Genomic DNA, 20,737 nt, shown 5'->3' on the forward strand with positions numbered 1-20,737 from the left:
CATACATAAATTAAGAACTGTTATGCTTTCCTTTTACTTTCAACTTTTCTAAATATTTTTATTTAAGGTTATCTTTTCTAAGCAGCAGATGGCTAAGTTTTGTTTTTATATCCAATCCAAAAATTCTTGGCTTTTAACTGGAATATTTAGTCTCTCACATTTAGTATAACTGGAATTTCTTTTTGTTTTTTGAGAGAGTCTCTGTTGCCCAGGCTGGAGTCCAGTGATGCAATCTCAGCTCACTGCAACCTCAGCTCACTGCAACTTCTGCCTCCCGGGTTCAAGTGATTCTCGTGCCTCAGCCTCCCAAGTAGCTGGGACTACAAGCACGTGCCACAATGCCTAGCTAATTTTTCGTATTTTTAGTGGAGATGGGGTTTCGGCATGTTGGCCAGGCTGGTATCGAACCCCTGGTCTCAAGTGATCTGCCCACCTCAGCCCTCCAAAGTGCTAGGATTACAGGCATGAGCCACCATGCCCAGCCAACTTTCAGACTTTTTAACACTAATTTACCCCTCTTTCTGACTTATGTGCTACTAGAGACATGCATTTAAATTTGGTGTACATGCAAGCCGCTATTATTATTATAGCTTTATATCACAGTCATTTAGAATCATCTCTATAATTTCATTACCTTACATCCAGTATCCGGGATCATTTCTCTTCTACTTCAATAGCACTTATTGTAATTAGTATTCCCTTTATTGAAAGCCTACTATTGTCAAATTCTCTCATTGTTTTTTTAAAAATGCTCTTATTTTGCTTACATTTTTAAGAATATTTAATTATGTAGACTTTCAGATGGATGATTATTGTCTTTAAGCTATTTGAAAACACGTATTCTGGATTCCATTTCCTCAGTTAAAAAATTGTCAGTCTTCATGCTGTTCCTTTAAAGGAAATATGCCCTTTTTCCTCTATGTGCTTTGACATTTTTGTCTTCATATTTTGGTTTTCAGCAGTTTTACTATAATATTTCTGAGTTTCTTTGTACTTATGCCCTTGGTGCTCACAGAACTTCTTTAATCTGTGGCTTGATGTCTTTGTCACTTTTGAAAATTTCTTATTCACTATCACTTCAAATAATGTTCTACATTTGTCTTCACCCTTCTCTTTTCAGGACTCCAATTACACATGTGGGTTAGACAATTTCCACATCTTCCTTGTATTTCTTTCTGTCCTTTTTTGGTCATCATTTTGTCTTTCTTTACTTCATTCTGGATGTTTCCTTCTGATCTCTCTTCTATCTCATATTTCCCCCTTCAGCTGTGTCTAATCTGCTGTTATTTCCATCCAAGGAATTCTTAATTCATTCAATGTATTTTTCAGTTCTAGAATTTCCATTTGATTCATGAGTACCCAGTCCTGTCCTAATATTCTCTACCTTAAATTTTAATTCCTTGAACATACAATAATTATTTTAAAGTTTGTGTCTACATTCCAAGCAGTGTGTAGAGGGAAATTTATAGCACTAAATGCCCACAAGAGAAAGCAGGAAAGATCCAAAATTGACACCCCAACATCACAATTAAAAGAACTAGAAAAGCAAGAGCAAACACATTCAAAAGCTAGCAGAAGGCAAGAAATACCTAAAATCAGAGCAGAACTGAAGGAAATAGAGACACAAAAAACCCTTCAAAAAATTAATGAATCCAGGAGCTGGTTTTTTGAAAATATCAACAAAATTGATAGACCGCTAGCAAGACTAATAAAGAAGAAAAGAGAGAAGAATCAAATAGACGCAATAAAAAATGATAAAGGGGATATCACCACCAATCCCACAGAAATACAAACTACCATCAGAGAATACTACAAACACCTCTACACAAATAAACTAGAAAATCTAGAAGAAATGGATAAATTCCTGAACACATACAACCTTCCAAGACTAAACCAGGAAGAAGTTGAATCTCTGAATAACCAATAACAGGCTCTGAAATTGTGACAATAATCAATAGCTTACCAACCAAAAAGAGTCCAGGACCAGATGGATTCACAGCCGAATTCTACCAGAGGTACAAGGAGGAACTGGTACCATTCCTTCTGAAACTATTCCAATCAATAGAAAAAGAGGGAATCCTCACTAACTCATTTTATGAGGCCAGCATCATCCTGATACCAAAGCCGGGCAGAGACACAACAAAAAAAGAGAATTTTAGACCAATATCTTTGATGAACATTGATGCAAATATCCTCAATAAAATACTGGCAAACCGAATCCAGTAGCATATCAAAAAGCTTATACACCATGATCAAGTGGGCTTCATCCCTGGGATGCAAGGCTGGTTCAACATACGCAAATCTATAAATGTAATCCAGCACATAAACAGAACCAAAGACAAAAACCACATGATTATCTCAATAGATGCAGAAAAGGCCTTTGACAAAATTCAACAACTCTTCATGCTAAAAACTCTCAATAAATTAGGTATTGATGGGATGTATCTCAAAATAATAAGAGCTATCTATGACAAACCCACAGCCCATATCATACTGAATAGGCAAAAACTGGAAGCATTCCCTTTGAAAACTGGCACAAGAAAGGGATGCCCTCTCTCACCACTCCTATTCAACATAGTGTTGGAAATTCTGGCCAGGGCAATTAGGCAGGAGAAGGAAATAAAGGGTATTCAATTAGGAAAAGAGGAAGTCAAATTGCCCCTGTTTGCAGATGACATGATTTTATATCTAGAAAACCCCATTGTCTCAGCCAAAATCTCCTTAAGCTGATTAGCAACTTCAGCAAAGTCTCAGGATACAAAATCAGTGTACAAAAATCACAAGCATTCTTACACACCAATAACAGACAAACAGAGAGCCAAATCATGAGTGAATTCCCATTCACAATTGCTTCGAAGAGAATAAAATACCTAGGAATCCAACTTACAAGGGATGTGAAGGACTTCTTCAAGGAGAACTACAAACCACTGCTCAATGAAATAAAAGAGGATACAAACAAATGGAAGAACATTCCATGCTCATGGACAGGAAGAATCAATATCGTGAAAATAGCCATACTGCCCAAGGTAATTTATAGATTCAATGCCATCCCCATCAAGCTACCAATGACTTTCTTCACAGAATTGGAAAAAACTACTTTAAAGTTCATATGGAACCAAAAAAGAGCCCGCATCGCCAAGTCAATCCTAAGCCAAAAGAACAAAGCTCAAGGCATCACGCTACCTGACTTCAAACTATACTACAAGGCTACAGTAACCAAAACAACATGGTACTGGTACCAAAACAGAGATATAGATCAATGGAACAGAAGAGAGCCCTCAGAAGTAACACTGCATATCTACAACTATCTGATTTTTGACAAACCTGACAAAAACAAGCAATGGGGAAAGGATTCCCTATTTAATAAATGGGGCTGGGAAAACTGGCTAGCCATATGTAGAAAGCTGAAACTGGATCCCTTCCTTACACCTTACACAAAAAATTAATTCAAGATGGATTAAAGACTTAAATGGTAGACCTAAAACCATAAAAACCCTAGAAGAAAACCTAGGCATTACCATTCAGGACATAGGCATGGGCAAGGACTTCATGTCTAAAACACCAAAAGCAATGGCAACAAAAGCCAAAATTGACAAATGGGATCTAATTAAACTCAAGAGCTTCTGCACAGCAAAAGAAACTACCATCAGAGTGAACAGGCAACCTACAGAATGGGAGAAAATTTTCGCAACCTACTCATCTGACAAAGGGCTAATATCCAGAATCTACAATGAACTCAAACAAATTTACAAGAAAAAAAACAACCCCATCAAAAAGTGGGCGAAGGACATGAACAGACACTTCTCAAAACAAGACATTTATGCAGCCAAAAGACACATGCAAAAATGCTAATCATCACTGGCCATCAGAGAAATGCAAATCAAAACCACAATGAGATACCATCTCACACCAGTTAGAATGGCGATCATTAAAAAGTCAGGAAACAACAGGTGCTGGAGAGGATGTGGAGAAATAGGAACACTTGTACAGTGTTGGTGGGACTGTAAACTAGTTCAACCATTGTGGAAGTCAGTGTGGCAATTCCTCAGGGATCTCGAACTAGAAATACCATTTGACCCAGCCATCCCATTACTGGGTATATACCCAAAGGACTAGAAATCATGCTGCTATAAAGACACATGCACACGTATGTTTATTGCGGCACTATTCACAATAGCAAAGACTTGGAACCAACCCATATGTCCAACAACGATAGACTGGATTAAGAAAATGTGGCACATATACACCATGGAATACTATGCAGCCATAAAAAATGATGAGTTCATGTCCTTTATAGGGACATGGATGAAACTGGAAAACATCATTCTCAGTAAACTATCACAAGGACAAAAAACCAAACACCGCATGTTCTCACTCATAGGTGGTAATTGAACAATGAGAACACATGGACACAGTAAGGGGGAACATCACACTCCGGGGACTGTTGTGGGGTGGGGGAAGGGGGGAGGGATAGCATTAGGAGATATACCTAATGCTAAATTACGAGTTAATGGGTGGGTGCAGCACATCAACATGGCACATGTATACATATGTAACAAACCTGCACATTGTGCACATGTACCCTAAAACTTAAAGTATAATAATAATAAAATAAAATAATAAAAAAATAAAAATAAATAAATAAATAAAGTTTGTGTCTAAAACACTCCATTATCCTATATGTATGTTTCTAATGGATGTTGTTTTTTCATATCTTATCTTCTTCTAAGCTTTTTTTTTTAGTTTGTGCCAGATATTGTGTATGATATATAGAAGAAATACTTTAAGGCTCTGTATGATGTTATCTCACGCAATAAAGTATTTACTTTTTATGTTGCCATCTAACTACATTATGGGCATTTCACCATAATCTCATAAAAGATTGTGATGATTCAAAGCTGGGCTAATTATCACGAGTAGGGTTTAGAATCTCAGGGGCCAGACTAAATCCTTAAGTATGTACCAAGGTTCCTCTTCCTTGGCACATCTGGAAATCTAATTTTGTTCCTCCATAATGACTGACAAAAGGACTGCTCAGTGTCTCAGGAAGTTTCCAGGATTTCTAACTGTCTCAAGGTTAAAATTACACAAACTGCCTGTCTCGTATCCCTTGACATTGTACCTCTCCTAAATCTTTGACAAATTCTCATGGTTTTGATAGTTCTCTCACGCTTTAGGCAAATAAAATTCCTGATTTTTCGCAGGGGAAGTAACAGTCCAAAAGAATTCATTTCACCACTGAAAAAGAATAAGCCCTCAAAACACATTTCCTAGTATCTCAACAAAATGCCCTATCTATGTAACCGTATCTACTAAAAACCAAAACCAGGTGGTAAAAAATAAATATTGGTCTATACAGTGGACATATAATGCTGATACATAATGGACACATAATGGTGACATCACATACAATATAATCCAAGGGTTCTCAACACCCTGTTAGGAACCAGGCCTCAGGGCAGGAGGTGAGTAGCACGTGAGGGAACACAGCTTCATCTGTCTTTACAGCCATTCCCCATCATTCGCATTACTGCCTGAGCTCCACCTCCTGTCAGAAGAGCGGCAACATTAGATTATCATAGGAGTGAAAACCCTATTGTAAACTGCACATGTGAGGGATCTAGGTTGCATGCCCCTGTGAGAATCTAATGCTTGATGATCTGAGGTGGAGCTGAGGTGGTGATAATAGGGCTAGGGAGTGGCTGCAAATACAGATTAATGTTAGCAGAGAGCTTTGACTGCACAGGGACCATAATAAATCAATTGCTTGCAGACTCATATCAAAACCCTATCAGTGAGTGAGTGGCAAGTGATAATTAAGCTGCATCTGGTAGCAAGCTTTATAGTGGCAAGTCAGGTGATGTACTTCAATTGTACACTTGCATCTGGTAGCAGGCTTGAAGGCAGAATCTAATACTTATTTTAGTCCAAGCGGGCACTGCCCACCCCCACCCCCCATTATTTTATTTACCATTTCTGTCCACACCTCTTTCCCACACTGCACACTTGTCTCAGTTACAGTTTTGGTAAGTCCACAAACAAACCTCAGCCAAACTGAGTAAAAAACAAACATCACTGGAGAGCTTCTTTGAAAAGGGGGAATGATGAGACAGCAGAAGACTCAGACTGCCAACAAAAAGAAAGCTGCATTTCAAACAAAATACTAAGAGTCCTACTTAAATTATGGGTTCATTACAACAGGTGATTCACATTCTCCAAGTCCACTTTGTAAAATACGTGGCAACCAGCCATCCAATGAAACCATGAAACCTTCAAAAGTGCTTCACCACAAGGAGACCAAGCACCCTGCATTAGACTGTTGTGGGGGTGGGGGGAGGGGGGAGGGACAGTATTAGGAGATATACCTAATGCTAAATGACGAGTTAATGGGTGCAGCAAAACAACATGGCACATGGATACATATGTAACAAACCTGCACATTGTGCACATGTACCCTAAAACCTAAAGTATAATAATAAAAAAAAAAAAGCCTTTGGAGTTTTTCAAAAGAAGAAAAGTGAACACGAATAGCTGAAGCAATTACTGAAAGCCACCACTTCATCAAATGGGTCTGTACTGAGAGCATCATTCTTAGTAGCTAACAGCATTGCTAAACCTTAGAAGCCCTTTACTATTGATGAAGAGTTGATCCTGCCTATTGCTAAAGACACTTGTAGTCTTTTAGGAGAGGCTGTAGTTCAGAAGGTGGCACGTGTTCCTCTTTCTGCTAGCACCATAACTAGATGAATTGATGCAACAGCAGAGGATACTGAGGCACAACTGTTAGAATTAATGAGTCACCTTGGTAAGCAATCCAGGTTGATGAGTTGACCGATGTTGACAATAAAACAACGTTTGTTTTTGTGCAATATATTTTTCAGGAGGATGTGCATGAGGATATGTTATGTGCACATTTCTCTCTCTCTCTCTCTCTCTCTCTCTTTTATTTTTTTGAGACAGGGTCTCACTGTGTCACCCAGGTTGGAGGACAGTGGCATGATCTTGGCTCACCACAGCCTCCACCTCCCAGGTTTAAGCAATCCTCCCACCTCAGACCCTCAAGTAGCTGGGACTACAGGCATGTGCCATCATGCCTGGCTAACTTTTGTATTTTTAGTAGAGATGGCTACTACTCTACTCTACTTGCCCAGGCTGGAATGCAGTGGCGTGATCTCAGCTCACTGCAACCTCCACCTCCCAGGTTCAAGCAATTCTACTGCCTCAGCCTCCCAAGTACCTGGGACTACAGGCGCGCATCACCATGCCCAGCTAATTTTTTTATTTTTAGTAGAGAGGGGGTTTCACCATATTGGCCAGGCTCGTCTCAAACTCCTAAGCTCAAGCAGCCCACCCGCCTCTGTCTCACAAAGTGTGGGCATCACAGGCATGAGCCACCACACCCAGACTATTATGTGCACTTTTGTTGACAACCAACACAACAGCTGCAGAAGTATTCAAATCTTTGAATGATTACATATCAGAAAAACTGAATTGGTCATTTTGTGTCAATATATGCACAAATGGAGTAGCTGCCATGACTGGACAGCATTCTGGTTTTACTGCTTGGGTCAAAGAGGTTGCTTCTGAATGTGAGTCTACTCACTGTGTCATCAACAGAGAAATGCTGGCTAGGCAAAAAATGTCACCTGAACTTAACAATATTTTGCAAGATGTGATGAAAAGTATCAACCACATTAAAGTATGTGCCCTCAACTCACATCTGCTCACACAGCTCTGTGAGGAGATGGGTGCAGAGCACACACCTCTTCTCTCTTTTTTTTTTTTTGAGATGGAGTCTCACCCTGTCGCCCAGGCTGGAGTGCAGTGGCGCGATCTCAGCTCACTGCAACCTCCGCCACCCGGGTTCAAGCAATTCTTCTGCCTCAGCCTCCCAAGTACCTGGGACTATGGGCACGCTTCAGCATGCCCAGCTAATTTTTGTATTTTTAGTAGAGATGGGGTTTCACCATATTGGCCAGGCGGGTCTTGAACTCCTGACCTCGTGATCCACCCACATCAGCCTCCCAGTGTTGGGATTACAGGCGTGAGCCACCGCACCCAGCCGCATGTCTTCTCTTATACACAGAAGTGAGATGGCTTTCTAAAGGTGGGTCACTGGTCAGAGTTTTTGACTTACAAGGGCTACTGCAGAGATTTCTTTTAGAAAAACAGTCACCACCGGCAGCACATTTCAGTGACACAGAATGGGTCGCAAAACTTGCTTACTTGTGTGACATATTCAACCTGCTCAAGAAACTCATTCTGTCACTTCAGGAGAGAATAACAAATGCATTCAATTTGGCAGGTAAAGTGGCTGCATTCAATGCCAAACTGGAATTAGGGGGGCGACAGTAAACTCTCGAATTTCTGACATGTTTCAAATATTAGAAGAGATTCTTTCTCCCAGCACCTTCTTTCTCCCATCTGGTGCATGAACAACTATTACAGCTTACAAAAGAATTTCAGCATTACTTCCCAACTACAAAAGACCCCAAACTGGGAAGGAATGGATCTGTGACCCATTTGGAAGTAAGCCAGGTGAATCGACTTTGTCCATGCTAGAAGAGGATCAACTGCATGAGATCGCAAATGACAGTAGCCTTAAAAGTATGTTTGAGACAACTTCAAATCACTATACATTGTGAATTAAAGTCAAGGCAGAAGATCCTGAGATTGCCACAAAAGCACCAAAAAGCCTGCTTCTATTTCCAGCATCCTGTCTTTGTGAAGCAGAGTCTTCTGCAGTGACAGCAACCAAAATGAGATTACGGAGTAGACTGAACATAGGCAAAACACTTTCGGTGACACTGTCTCCCGTCACCCCCAGAATGGGACCATCTAGTTGCAGGAAAACAAGCCCAGGGTTCCCACTTATTCTACCTTATGGTGAGTTGTAAAATTCTTTCATTATATAATGTAATAATAATAATAGAAATAAAGTACACAATAAATATAATGCACTTCAATCATTCTAAAACCATCTCCCCTCCCTGGGTCCGTGGAAAAACTGTCTCCACAAAACCACTCCCTGGTGCCAAAAAGGTTGGGGACCACTGATCTAATCCATATATAATAGCAAACTTGACAAATAAGCTAAAAAAGATCAAAACTTAAAGGATACTACAAACTTTAAGGATAATGAAAAAATCAATTAGTGCTGTTAACTTTGTGTGTTTAAGAAATTTAAGACTCATTAAAATATTAAAGCATCATACATCTACAACATATTTGTAATGAGGTGTTTAAAATAATTTACAAATTATTTTAGTAAATTGTTTTACAATATAAATATCCAGTGCCATTTGTGCACATACTAAAATTGCCAGGGCTGATAATAATATTCATCTAGGCAAAACTTTCACTATGTAAAGTTTTCAGGTAGAAAACCATGGAAAATTTGAGAAAATTTCATTCAAGTAGTGAGCAACAACTGAATCTCTCATTTTGACTTTACACAAATAATATCCAATTCTGCTATCTTATCCATTCACTTTTTTAAGATTCTTCTTACCTGAGCATCGCTATACCCATTATTATTACTGTGAACTATACTGCCTCCTTCACACAGAAGTTATTCTTCCCTTTTGGTATGATACAGCATTTAAAATATATTTTTAGGGCCAGGCACGGTTGCTCACACCTATAATCCCAGCACTTTGGGAGGACGAGGTGGGTGGATCACCTGAGGTCAGGAGTTCAAGATCAGGCTGACCAACAGGGTGAAACCCCATCTGTACTAAAAATAAAAAATTAGCCTGGCGTGGTGGTGCATGCATGTAATCCCAGCTACTCAGGAGGCTGAGGCAGGAGAATCGCTTGAACTTGGCAGGTGGAGGTGGCAGTGAGACGAGATCGCGCCACTGCACTCCAGTCTGGGCAACAAGAGTAAAACTCCATCTCAAATAAATAAATTAAATTAAATTAAATACATGTTTAAAATGTGAAACAGACTGATAGTACCTTAATCACTTTACCACAATTCCACTTGCTAACATAGCAAAACGTCAGAGAAAAATTTACAAATATTAAATGTGTGGAAGTAAGATGCTATTTAGAGTTATACAAAATAAAAATGAATATAATATAAAGAATAAAACTACATTTTATTAGACTAAAAATAAGAATTAACAAAATTACCAAAAGAAAAAAGGTGTTATAATTCTACATTTTTTTAAAAAGTAGAAATTAGGATATATGTATGAAAGTGAAGGAAGTAGAACAAATCGTGATTTGGTGGAAACCTGTGTATTCCTTTTGATCACATAAAGTAACTTAATGCTAGAAGTTTAAAAAAATGTATACTGTCTTAAAAGAAAAAAAAAGTCATTTCCCAGATTTTACAAAGAAAAATTAGTACAACAAAAATTTTATTTTAAAACTTCTATACCCCAAAAATCAATAAATGAAAAATTAATTAATAATATTTCAAACGTAAAGAGAATATTATAGATATTAATAGGCAATTCATGAAACAGGAAACAATAGCAAATGAACACATAAAAAGATGTTTACAATACTAATCAGGAAAATGTACATTAAAATACTATTCACATCCATCACCTTGGCAAAAGTAAAAATTCTCACAATTTTCAAGTGTTGGTGAGAACATGAAGAATCAGGGACACATACCCTGTTGGTGGATGTATATATACATTACCACAGTGACTTGAAAAGCACTTCTGCAACATGTAATAAACTTGAGGATATAAATACTCTCAGATACAACAATCTCACTTTTAAGTATGCACCCTAGAGCAATTCTTAAACATGTACATGAAAAGACCAGTACAAGAAATGCAGCATAGCATTGTTTATAACAAAAGGTGAAAATTTACCTAAATGCCACAAGCTCTGTATTTCATAGGAATTTAGATGATGAAATGAAATAAATGCTTTTTAAAATTTACAGACGACAATAAAATGTGAGTGCAAAGAACAAATCCCTGAACACACGATATCGAAGTCATACTGGTAAACAAAATTACTCATCTGAAATTAAGACGATATCAGCATTTATAATGAATGCATATAAAGTAAGTATTTCTATGTCAGAAACCATTTTAAAGTCAATCGTTTACAATAATAATGGCAACATAGAAAATGTGTTATTTTGTGTACTCACCAAGTCTTAGTGTTAACTTCATATTTATAAAGATCATCAACCAATCCATATTTGTTGCCTGGCAATGCTTTATACCCTCCATGAACATAAATGGACTTTGTTATTTCATCATACACACTGGTATGGCCATATCCACCTTGTACAATAGCTCCTTTAGTTTCTGGAACAAGCCAAGTGTTTGATGCTGTAACAGAAAGAAAATACATTATAAATTTCAAGTAGTATTTTTAAATGTAAGTAACATATCACCAAAAATACCAACAAGTTAATTCTAATGACATATTTTTATGAGTAAACATCATATATCTAATATTAATTTAATCAAGAAACATTTATTAAATATGTGCCAGGTTAGGTGCTGGGGTTGAAGTTGAGTAACACTGGTCTTTCCATAGATGAAGTTAAACTCTGAAACACTAAAAAGAACATTTTGTGTGTTTGCAAGAGAAAAAGGAAAACTTTATTCTTATATTACATAAATAGCTCTGAAAAAAATTTTTAACAAATATTTTATGAGAGCCTAGTATGTGACAGTTAGTCACTGATATTATAAAGATAAAATGATATGATCCCTACCCTTACCTATCTAAAATTAATTGAACACATTTTTAGTACTGTGCTGGTCCTTTATTTGTTGGTTATAAGCCCCACTTTCCTTTTTATGAAGTCCTTTGTATTGCGGAGGATGAAAACCTAAACAATAAAATTTCCAAGACTCTCTTGACAATTGTGTTACTATTAGGTTCCACCAATGGGAGTACTAGTATGAGATTAAAGGGCAAGAGGAAAGACTCTGATTTTGCCTCTAGCAGCAGGAACAGGAAGGTAATTACAGTAGGTAATGGCAGTGCTGGCTTAATAGTTATTCCCTGCTCAGTAGCAAAACTGGTATGTTTAGTTGCTTAGTGGCAAATGTGATCATAGGCTCCAGCCTAGGTATGTAGCACTTCTGGATTTCTGGGTGATCCCTTCCCTTTGGTATCTCTAGTCCTTCTAACATTTTTGTCTCTAATTTCTGATATTAAAATCCCACTCTGCTTGCTATATCTACAAGAGATTCATTTCCCAATGCAGTTTCCCTAATAAAAACACCAATCATATGCAAGGGATGCTTTTAAGAAATGCGTATGAAAAACCTACAATTTCTTGGCCTTAGAAAATTTATTATAAAAAGCAGCTATATAAAAATCTGTCATTTGTTTTTAAATATGCATATAGATCACATCTCCATCCTTCCTCTAACCGGCCACCTAAAATGTGGCATCCTAGTCAGCTCGTTGAAAATACCTAAATCAACTAATAGAAAATGATAATGCTTAAAAACTCTTTGCATTTACAAAATTCTAAGGTAGTAAAGAAAATGATTCTACAGTGGTCATAAAAAATAAAAATATCCAAAAAAAGTCATCCAAGCCACTGGTACTTTACCCATGTTAAGAAACTTTGCGGAACTCATATATAACTAATGGGCATTACATTTTGGAGGTAATTTCCAAAAAATGAAGTAAAAGACAACTTATCAAAAATAATTTGATTAATATTCTTTAACCACTTAACTATATATATAAATTTGAACTAAAAGATTTTCACATTTTTATTCATTTTCCTTTTAATAAAGATAAACTTGATCCTTACCAAAAAATATTGAATTAAAAGGTATAAAATGTAAAAGTTACCCTTTCCCCCAGCCCACTACCTAGAGGAACTTTTCACAATTCATTACCTACAGACTATTTTCCAACTACAGTTCTGAATATTTTAGTATACATAAAACACATGTACATGTTTTTTAGATAGATAAATACGTTTCTATATGTGTGTGTTTGTGTGTGTGTGTGTGTGTGTGTGTGTATTTGTACTCCTAAAAAATACTATGTTGCAACTACTGTTTCACTTAACAAGACATTTGGGGCATCATTCTGTGTCCCATTTACTACTTTTTTAAGAGCTAAATTCCATTGTGTTGATAATATATAATTTATTTAAATAACTCTACATTGTTACTCATTTGGGTTTCAATTTGCCCTTAGAAACAATGGTGCAATAAACAACCTCGCAGTCAACAGCAGCATCATTCTTTAATAGAGCACCCTTCTTAGTAACTATCTCATTATCTCATTTAATAATAACCTTTGGAGGGTTACATTATTGCTATCTCTTCTTTACAACTTAGGAAATTCAAAACTAGAAAAACTGAATAACACATCAAAAGTTTAAAAGTTAATAAGTGGAACAAGATAGTGTAGACTGATTTTTCCCTGCCGCCCCCCGCCCCCACAGACCTTAGAAATTGTGTAAGAGACAACCAAAGAAAAAAATCTAAAAAGTGTAAAGAGGAAGGCAGACTGGCTAGGGACTGGAGAATGTGTGTCTCATGACACTCACTCACCCAACAGAAGGTTACTCAGGCCCAGCATTTCTCAACCCCCATCCTTAAAACAAAAGGTTACTTGGGTAGGCTTATTCCTTAGCCAAACTGAACAAGAGTCCAATGGACAAAACCAGATGACCCTAGCAGCACTAGCAAGAGGGACCCGCCAAATACTACTTCTAGTAAATATGCAGGGAAAGCACTCCCCTTCCCCACAAGGCCTAAGACTGGAAAGAGAGATCTCACCACAAGACCTGAATGCAAAACTCAAACTAGGTGACCGCCTGCTAAGATAAAAGATTTAAAATAGGACCCAGAGATTCCCATTATAAAACCCAAAATGTCAAGATACAATGACAAATTCCTGTCATACCGACAACAAGAAAAATCACAACTTGAATGAGAAAAGACAATCAAGTAATACTAACACTGAGATGAATGGATCAGATGTTAAAATTACCTAAAAAGAATTTTAAAGTAGCCATGATAAAAATACTCCAACAAGTAATTATAATTATTTTTAACTTTTATTTTAAGTTGTGGGGTACAAGTGCAGGTTTGTTACATAGGCAAATCTATGTCATGGAGGTTTGTTGTATAGATTATTTCATCACCCAAGTATTAAGCCTAGTACCCATTAGTTACTTTTCCTGATCCTCTCCCTCCTTCCACAATTCACCTCTGACAGGCCCCAGTGTGCATTTTTTCCCTCTATGCATCCATGTGTTCTCATCACTTAGCTCCCACTTGTAAGTGAGAACATGTGGTATTTGGTTTTCTGTTCCTGTGTTAATTTGCGAAGGATAATGGCCTGCAGCTCCAACCATGTCCCTGCAAAAGACATGATCTCATTCTTTTTCGTGGCTGCATAATATTCCATGGTGTATATGTACCACATTTTCTTTATTCAGTCTATCATTGATGGGCACTTAGGTTGATTCTTTGCTATTGTGAATAGTGCTGCAATGAACATATGTGTGCATGTGTCTTTATAATAGAATAATTTATTAATATATTTGTTTGGATATATACCTAGCAACAGGATTGCTGAATTGAATGGTATTTCCATCTTCAGGTCTTTGAGAAATACCACAGTGTCTTCCACAATGGTTGAACTAACTTACACTCCCACCAACAGTGTATAAGCATTCCTTTTTCTCTGCAACCTCACTACTATTACAAATTATCTTGAAACAAACAAAAATATCTCAGCCAAAAAAAAAAAAAAAGTTTAAAAAAAAACTACAATAACAAATAAAAACTAACTGGATAGGCTCAATACCAGAGTGGAAATGATAAAGAAAAGAATTGTTAAACTTGAGGATAGAACAATAAAATTTATCAAGAGAGAAGTAGTGGGGCAATGGATGAATAACTACTGGGTACCAGGCTCAATATCCCTGTGTGACAGGATCAGTAATACTCAAAACCTCAGCATCATGCAATATAGCTACATAACAAACCTGCATTTAGATTCACCCCCCTGAATCTAAAATAAAAGTTAAAATTATAAAAATTAAAAATTAAAATAAATTAAATAAATAAATAAAATTTATCCAATATGAAAAATAGAGAAAACAGACTGGGGGAAAAAGTGAACAGCGTCTCAGAGCCCTTAGGACAATAACAAATGATCCAACATTTGTAGCACCATAATCCCAGAAGTATAAGAAAAAGAAATGGGGCTTACAGAGTTTTTAAAGAAATGATGGCCAAATACTTCCAAATTTTGTAAAAGACATAAACCTACAGATTCAAGAAACTAAGTAAATCTTAGATAGGTTAAACCCAAAGAAATCCATGCCAAGACACCTCACAATTAAACTTCTAAAAACTAAAGACAAGGAAAAAAACCTTGAAAGCAGCCAGAGTGAAATGACAAATTACCTAGGAAAACAATAACTTTAATAATAGTGGACTTCTCATCTGAAACCATGGAGGCCCAAAAGAAGTAGCACAACTGTTTTGAAATGCTGGAGAGAAAAAGAACTGTAAAGTATGAATTCTACCTCCAGTGAAACTATCCTTCAGGAATTAAGAAGGAAAAAAATTCTTAAATTTAAAAAAACTAAAAGAATTTGTCATTAGCAGGTCTCTCCTTAAATAATGGTTAAAGGAACTTCTTCAAACAGAAAGATAAAGGAAGGAAGCTTGGAGCATCAGAAAAGAAGTCAGAACAACAAATGGAGCAGAAATATGAATACAAACAACAGATTATCCTTCTCATGAATGTTTATAAATAATATATGATGATGGACAAAAATTATAACACCATCCGATACTCAAGATAATGATATTTAAGAGTGAGAAAAGTAAAGGTAAAGTGACGCAAATGAAAGCAAGGTTTCCACGTCTCACCTGAGGTGGTAAATTATTGATGCAAGTAGACTGTGGTAAGTCAAATATGTATATTTTAATACCCAGACCAACCACTAAGAAAATTATACAGAAGATACTATCAAAATTATACAAAGAGATACTATCAAGAACACTATACAAGTGCGTCAAAAGGGAATCCTAAAAATTATTCACATAACCCATAGGAAGAAAGTAAAGAGAAAAAGAGGCAAAAGAAAAGGAAACAAACAGAAAACAAATAATAAAATAGCAAACTTAGTCACTTATATATCGAAATTACCTTAAATGTAAATGATCCACCTATAAAACATTCTTGGAATTACAAAATTATAAAAATGGAGAACAAACTGGTGGTTGTGAGGAGCCAGCGTAGAAAGGGTGTAGGTGTGGTTAAAGGGGCAATGAGAAGGATCTTTGGGGTGAAGAACTACTCTATAGCTTAACTGTGGTGGGAGATACATGAAACAACATGTGTGGTAAAACTGCACAGAATGAAATATGCACACACACACACAAATGAATACAAATAAAACTGGGAATATCTGAGTAAGATAGGATTATATCCAGATCAGTATCTAGACTTACGATGTTACATATTTGTGCAAGATGTTACTATGAGAGAAAACTGTGTAAAGGGTATACAGAATCACTCTCTTATTATTTCTTACAATTATATACCTGTAACTACATTTATCTCAAAATAAAATGTATATTTTAAAAATATAATGTTCACCCTACTAGTAATCAGCATAATTCATTATGAAATACAGTATTTCACTTAACTACTTGGCAAACTTTTTTAAAAAAAACTTTGGAACTGTACTAGCGAAGACACAGGTCTAACACCAAAATACGCATTCTTGTACTACCTCAATGTTTCTCTAGGTTCAGTCACTAGCAGTTCAGGCAAGGAATTCATAAGTAGTATAGTAGTTTCAGGTGAAAAATTAAAAGGAAACAATTGTGTTCCCATACAGGAGACAAATTCGAAAAGTAAGATTAATTTGATTCACATTCTCATTATATTCTTCTTATATTTTGCATTTGGAAATGTGTATATACTCTAAGGAACCAACTGGTCTCAATACACATGCAAGGTAACAAAATATAGATCACCTCAGAAAAAGTATTTTCTTATCCTCTGTTGTTATTTGCATATGCATGAATTTTTTTTCAATTTGGTAGTGTGCTTTATCATATTCTCAATTTATAAAAAAGTAAATCACTGGTTCAAAAGTAGGTCACTAACGAGAAAAGACAGTGGTGAAAACAGATGCATGAATACATGAACTGACTCAGGATAATACTGCAAAAGTAAAAAGCAAAAATGACTCAAATATACCAACAGTTCTTCATTAGGCCATGATGGAGTAATTTAGAAAGCATTTCCTGCCACAAACAACTCAAAAGCCAGAAAAAAATAAAAAATAAAAAATGCTTTACAGATACTAGCAGCATAAGACTGTGATCCTGTGACAGCATAGGACTATGACTCTAAAAGAAACAGAAACAATGTAGGCTCTATGATTGCCAGAGCATACTGCTTATAGGCAATACCCTGGCCATGACACAAGATGGGGGAAGTAAAGAGAAATAAGTAAACTTTTTAGTGTGTAATAAATATTTCTCTTTCTTTAAAGAGAAATAAATATTTTACTTCTGCTTATTATCTAACATCTGTGAAGGATTTTTCATATATTTTTTCTGGTTTTTGAGTTGTTTATGGCAGGAAATGCTTTCCAAATTACTCCATCATGGCCTAATGAAAAACTCTTGTTATATTTGAGTCATTTTTACTTTTTACTTTTACAGTAGTTTTTGCTTTTGTAGTATTTTAAGTGAAATACTACATTTCATAATGAATTACCCTGACTACTTGTAAGGTAAACAGAAACTCAGTGAGATCCCAAATAGAGTGGTGATCTCACTAACTTGAGAAAACAAAGATTAGAGTTTAAAGAAATCATGCACCCTAGAATTTAAAGTATAATAATAATAAAAAAAAGAAAGAAAACCAGCTTGCACACAGAGAAAATGCAAGAGATCTGCAGAAATGTCTCACATGTCTTTAGCTGAGTACTGATCTGCATATGCAAAACAAGAAAACTACTTCAGGCTATGGAAAGGACCAAGAAAAAACTAGTAAACAACTCTTGAGTCTTACACAGCACTGGGAACAGTTTGTGCTCCAAGCAACAATAGAAAAATGACCTCATACTACAGGAGGCATTAGGTAGAGTCCTGAGAAGAGCTGTAGTACCAAAATAAATGAGCAATAAACTGAAAGTTGCTCTGGATCCACTCTAACGAGACGAAGGAGCAAACTCCCAGAATGTTCAAATTGGTAAAAGGCAACTTAACTGTGTGTCAGTACAAACTCCAACACCCCTTAAAAGAATACAACAAAATCTAATAGCCAACAAGTTTAAAATATACATGTCTTAATGTTAAATGACAAGTTAATGGGTGCAGCACACCAACATGGCACATGTATACATACATATGTAACAAACCTGCACATTGTACACGTGTACCCTAAAACTTAAAGTATAATAAAAAAAAATACATACATGTCTAAAATGTATGAAAAAATTGACAAGTATGGAAGGCAAAGAAAATATAATTCATAACAAAAAGAAAATCATTCAATAGAAAGACACCCAGAAATAAAACAAAAGATAGAAGTGGTAGAACAGAATGTTTTAAAAAATGATTAGAAATATACTCCAATATGTTTAATAATGTTGCAGAAATCATGAATATGATAAAGAGTAATAGAAAAATTTTTAGAAACTAAAATAGAAGGCCTATAAATGAAATAGAAGGCCTATAAATGAATGCCTCAAATGAAAAATACATTTAACAGAATTAGCACAAGATTAGAGATTACAGAAGAACAGTGAACTTATATAGAAATAGAAACTGTCCAAAATGAAGCACATAAACAAAAAAGATCGAAAAACCTGGATAACAATATCAAGCAGCCTAATCTAGAGTGATAAGAGTTTGAGATATGTGATGGTGATGTGGACAGAAATATTATTTGAAGAAATAATTTCCAAAATTTAACAAAATTTGTAATTCCACAAAACCAAGAAACTCAACAAAATACACACAAGATTGGGGCGGGGGGGTGGGAAATGTAAAGAAACTCACACCAAGAATTTCATGAAGTGATGAAGACTAAAAAGCAGAAGAACAAAGATAAGAATGACAGCTGACTTTTCATCAGAAACCACTTGCAAGTCAGAGGACAGTGGAGTCATATTTTTAAGCTAGCAAAATGTGGGGGAGCATGGGGAGGAACTGCCAACCCATAATTCTATATTAAAAACAAAGGAAAACTATCAAAATAGAATCCTACACTCAGCAAATTTTTTTTCAAAAATGAAAGTGAAACAAAAATTATCAGACTAAAAGAAAAAAAAATCAGAGATTTGCCCTACAGGAGATGACAGCAAAATTCCTTGGACTGAATGAAAATTATACCTGCTATTGCCAACAGACATATGAAAAAATGCTCATCCTCACTGGTCATCAGAGAAGTGCAAATCAAAACCACAATGAGATACCATCTCATGCCAGTTAGAATGGTGATCATTAAAAAGTCAGGAAACAACAGATGCTGGAGAGGATGTAGAGAAATAGGAACACTTTTACACTGTTGGTGGGACTGTAAATTAGTTCAACCATTGTGGAAGTCAGTGTGGTGATTCCTCAAGGATCTAGAACTAGAAATACCATTTGACCCAGCCATCCCATTACTGGGTATATACCTAAAGGATTATAAATCATGCTGCTATAAAGACACATGCACACGTATGTTTATTGTGGCACTATTCACAATAGCAAAGACTCGGAACAAACCCAAATGTCCATCAATGATAGACTGGATTAAGAAAATGTGGCACATATACACCATGGAATACTAGGCAGCCATAAAAAAGGATGAGTTCATTTCCTTTGCAGGGACATGGATGAAGCCGGAAACCATCATTCTCAGCAAACTATCACAAGGACAGAAAACCAAACACCACATGTTCTCACTCATAGGTGGGAGTTAAACAATGAGAACACATGGACACAGGGTGGGGAACATCATACACCGGGGCCTGTCGCGGGGTGAGGGGCTGGAGGAGGGATATCATTAAGAGAAATACCTAATGTAAATGATGAGTTGATGGGTGCAGCAAACCAACATGGCGCATGTATACCTATGTAACAAACCTGCATGTTGTGCACATGTACCCTAGAACTTAAAGTATAATTTAAAAAAAGAAAATTATACCTGCTAATACACAGAATTTGGATTTATACAGATGAATAAGGAGAATAGGAGAAAGTTAATATGTGGATAAATATAAATCATCTATCATTTTTATCTCTCTAAAATGATAATTTACTGTTAAAAACAAACATTATAACAATTTATTGTGTTGTTTATAACCTATATAAATATGATATTAGCTCAAGAGAAACAATTTTAAAAATCAGGTATACTATTTTAAGGTTCTGACACTATATATGAAGTGATATAACATAATTAAAGGTAGAATCTGATAAGCTAAAGACGTATATTGTAAATAATACAGCAACCATTTAAAAAAAAAAACAAAAAGATGTAGTTAATAATAGTCCTAAAGATTCAGGAACCTGAGCAAATCACAAACAAGGTATTTTCAAAAAAATCCACACCAAGCATATAACAATTAAACTGTTGAAAAATAAAAATGAAGAAATTATCTTGGAAGCTGCTACAGAAAAATAACAAATCATATAAAGGAACAACAATTTAAATGACTATGGTTTTATCATAAGAAACCATAAAGGCCAGAAAGAAGTGGCCCAACATTTTTTAAGTGCTAATCATTATAACTCGGAATTCT

The 20,737-nt window shown here is 35.9% G+C and overlaps 1 protein-coding gene across 7 annotated transcripts in view; it reads right to left on the bottom strand.

Annotated features, from left to right (window-relative positions):
• The window catches only part of ATRNL1 (attractin like 1), an 838,515-nt gene that overhangs the window by 709,660 nt on the left and 108,118 nt on the right, over positions 1-20,737 (bottom strand). For all 7 annotated transcript variants that reach the window (XR_009212695.1, XM_032176925.2, XM_032176917.2 and 4 more), the window contains exon 9: positions 11,123-11,306. Coding sequence is in view for 6 of the 7 variants with exons in the window: in XM_032176925.2 (XP_032032816.1) it covers positions 11,123-11,306 (184 nt within the window). In the remaining variant the exon portion in view is untranslated. The remainder of the gene's footprint in view (positions 1-11,122; positions 11,307-20,737) is intronic.

The sequence above is a fragment of the Hylobates moloch genome, unplaced genomic scaffold, assembly GCF_009828535.3.
Source record: "Hylobates moloch isolate HMO894 unplaced genomic scaffold, HMol_V3 SCAFFOLD_3, whole genome shotgun sequence".
Classification (NCBI taxonomy): domain Eukaryota; kingdom Metazoa; phylum Chordata; class Mammalia; order Primates; family Hylobatidae; genus Hylobates; species Hylobates moloch.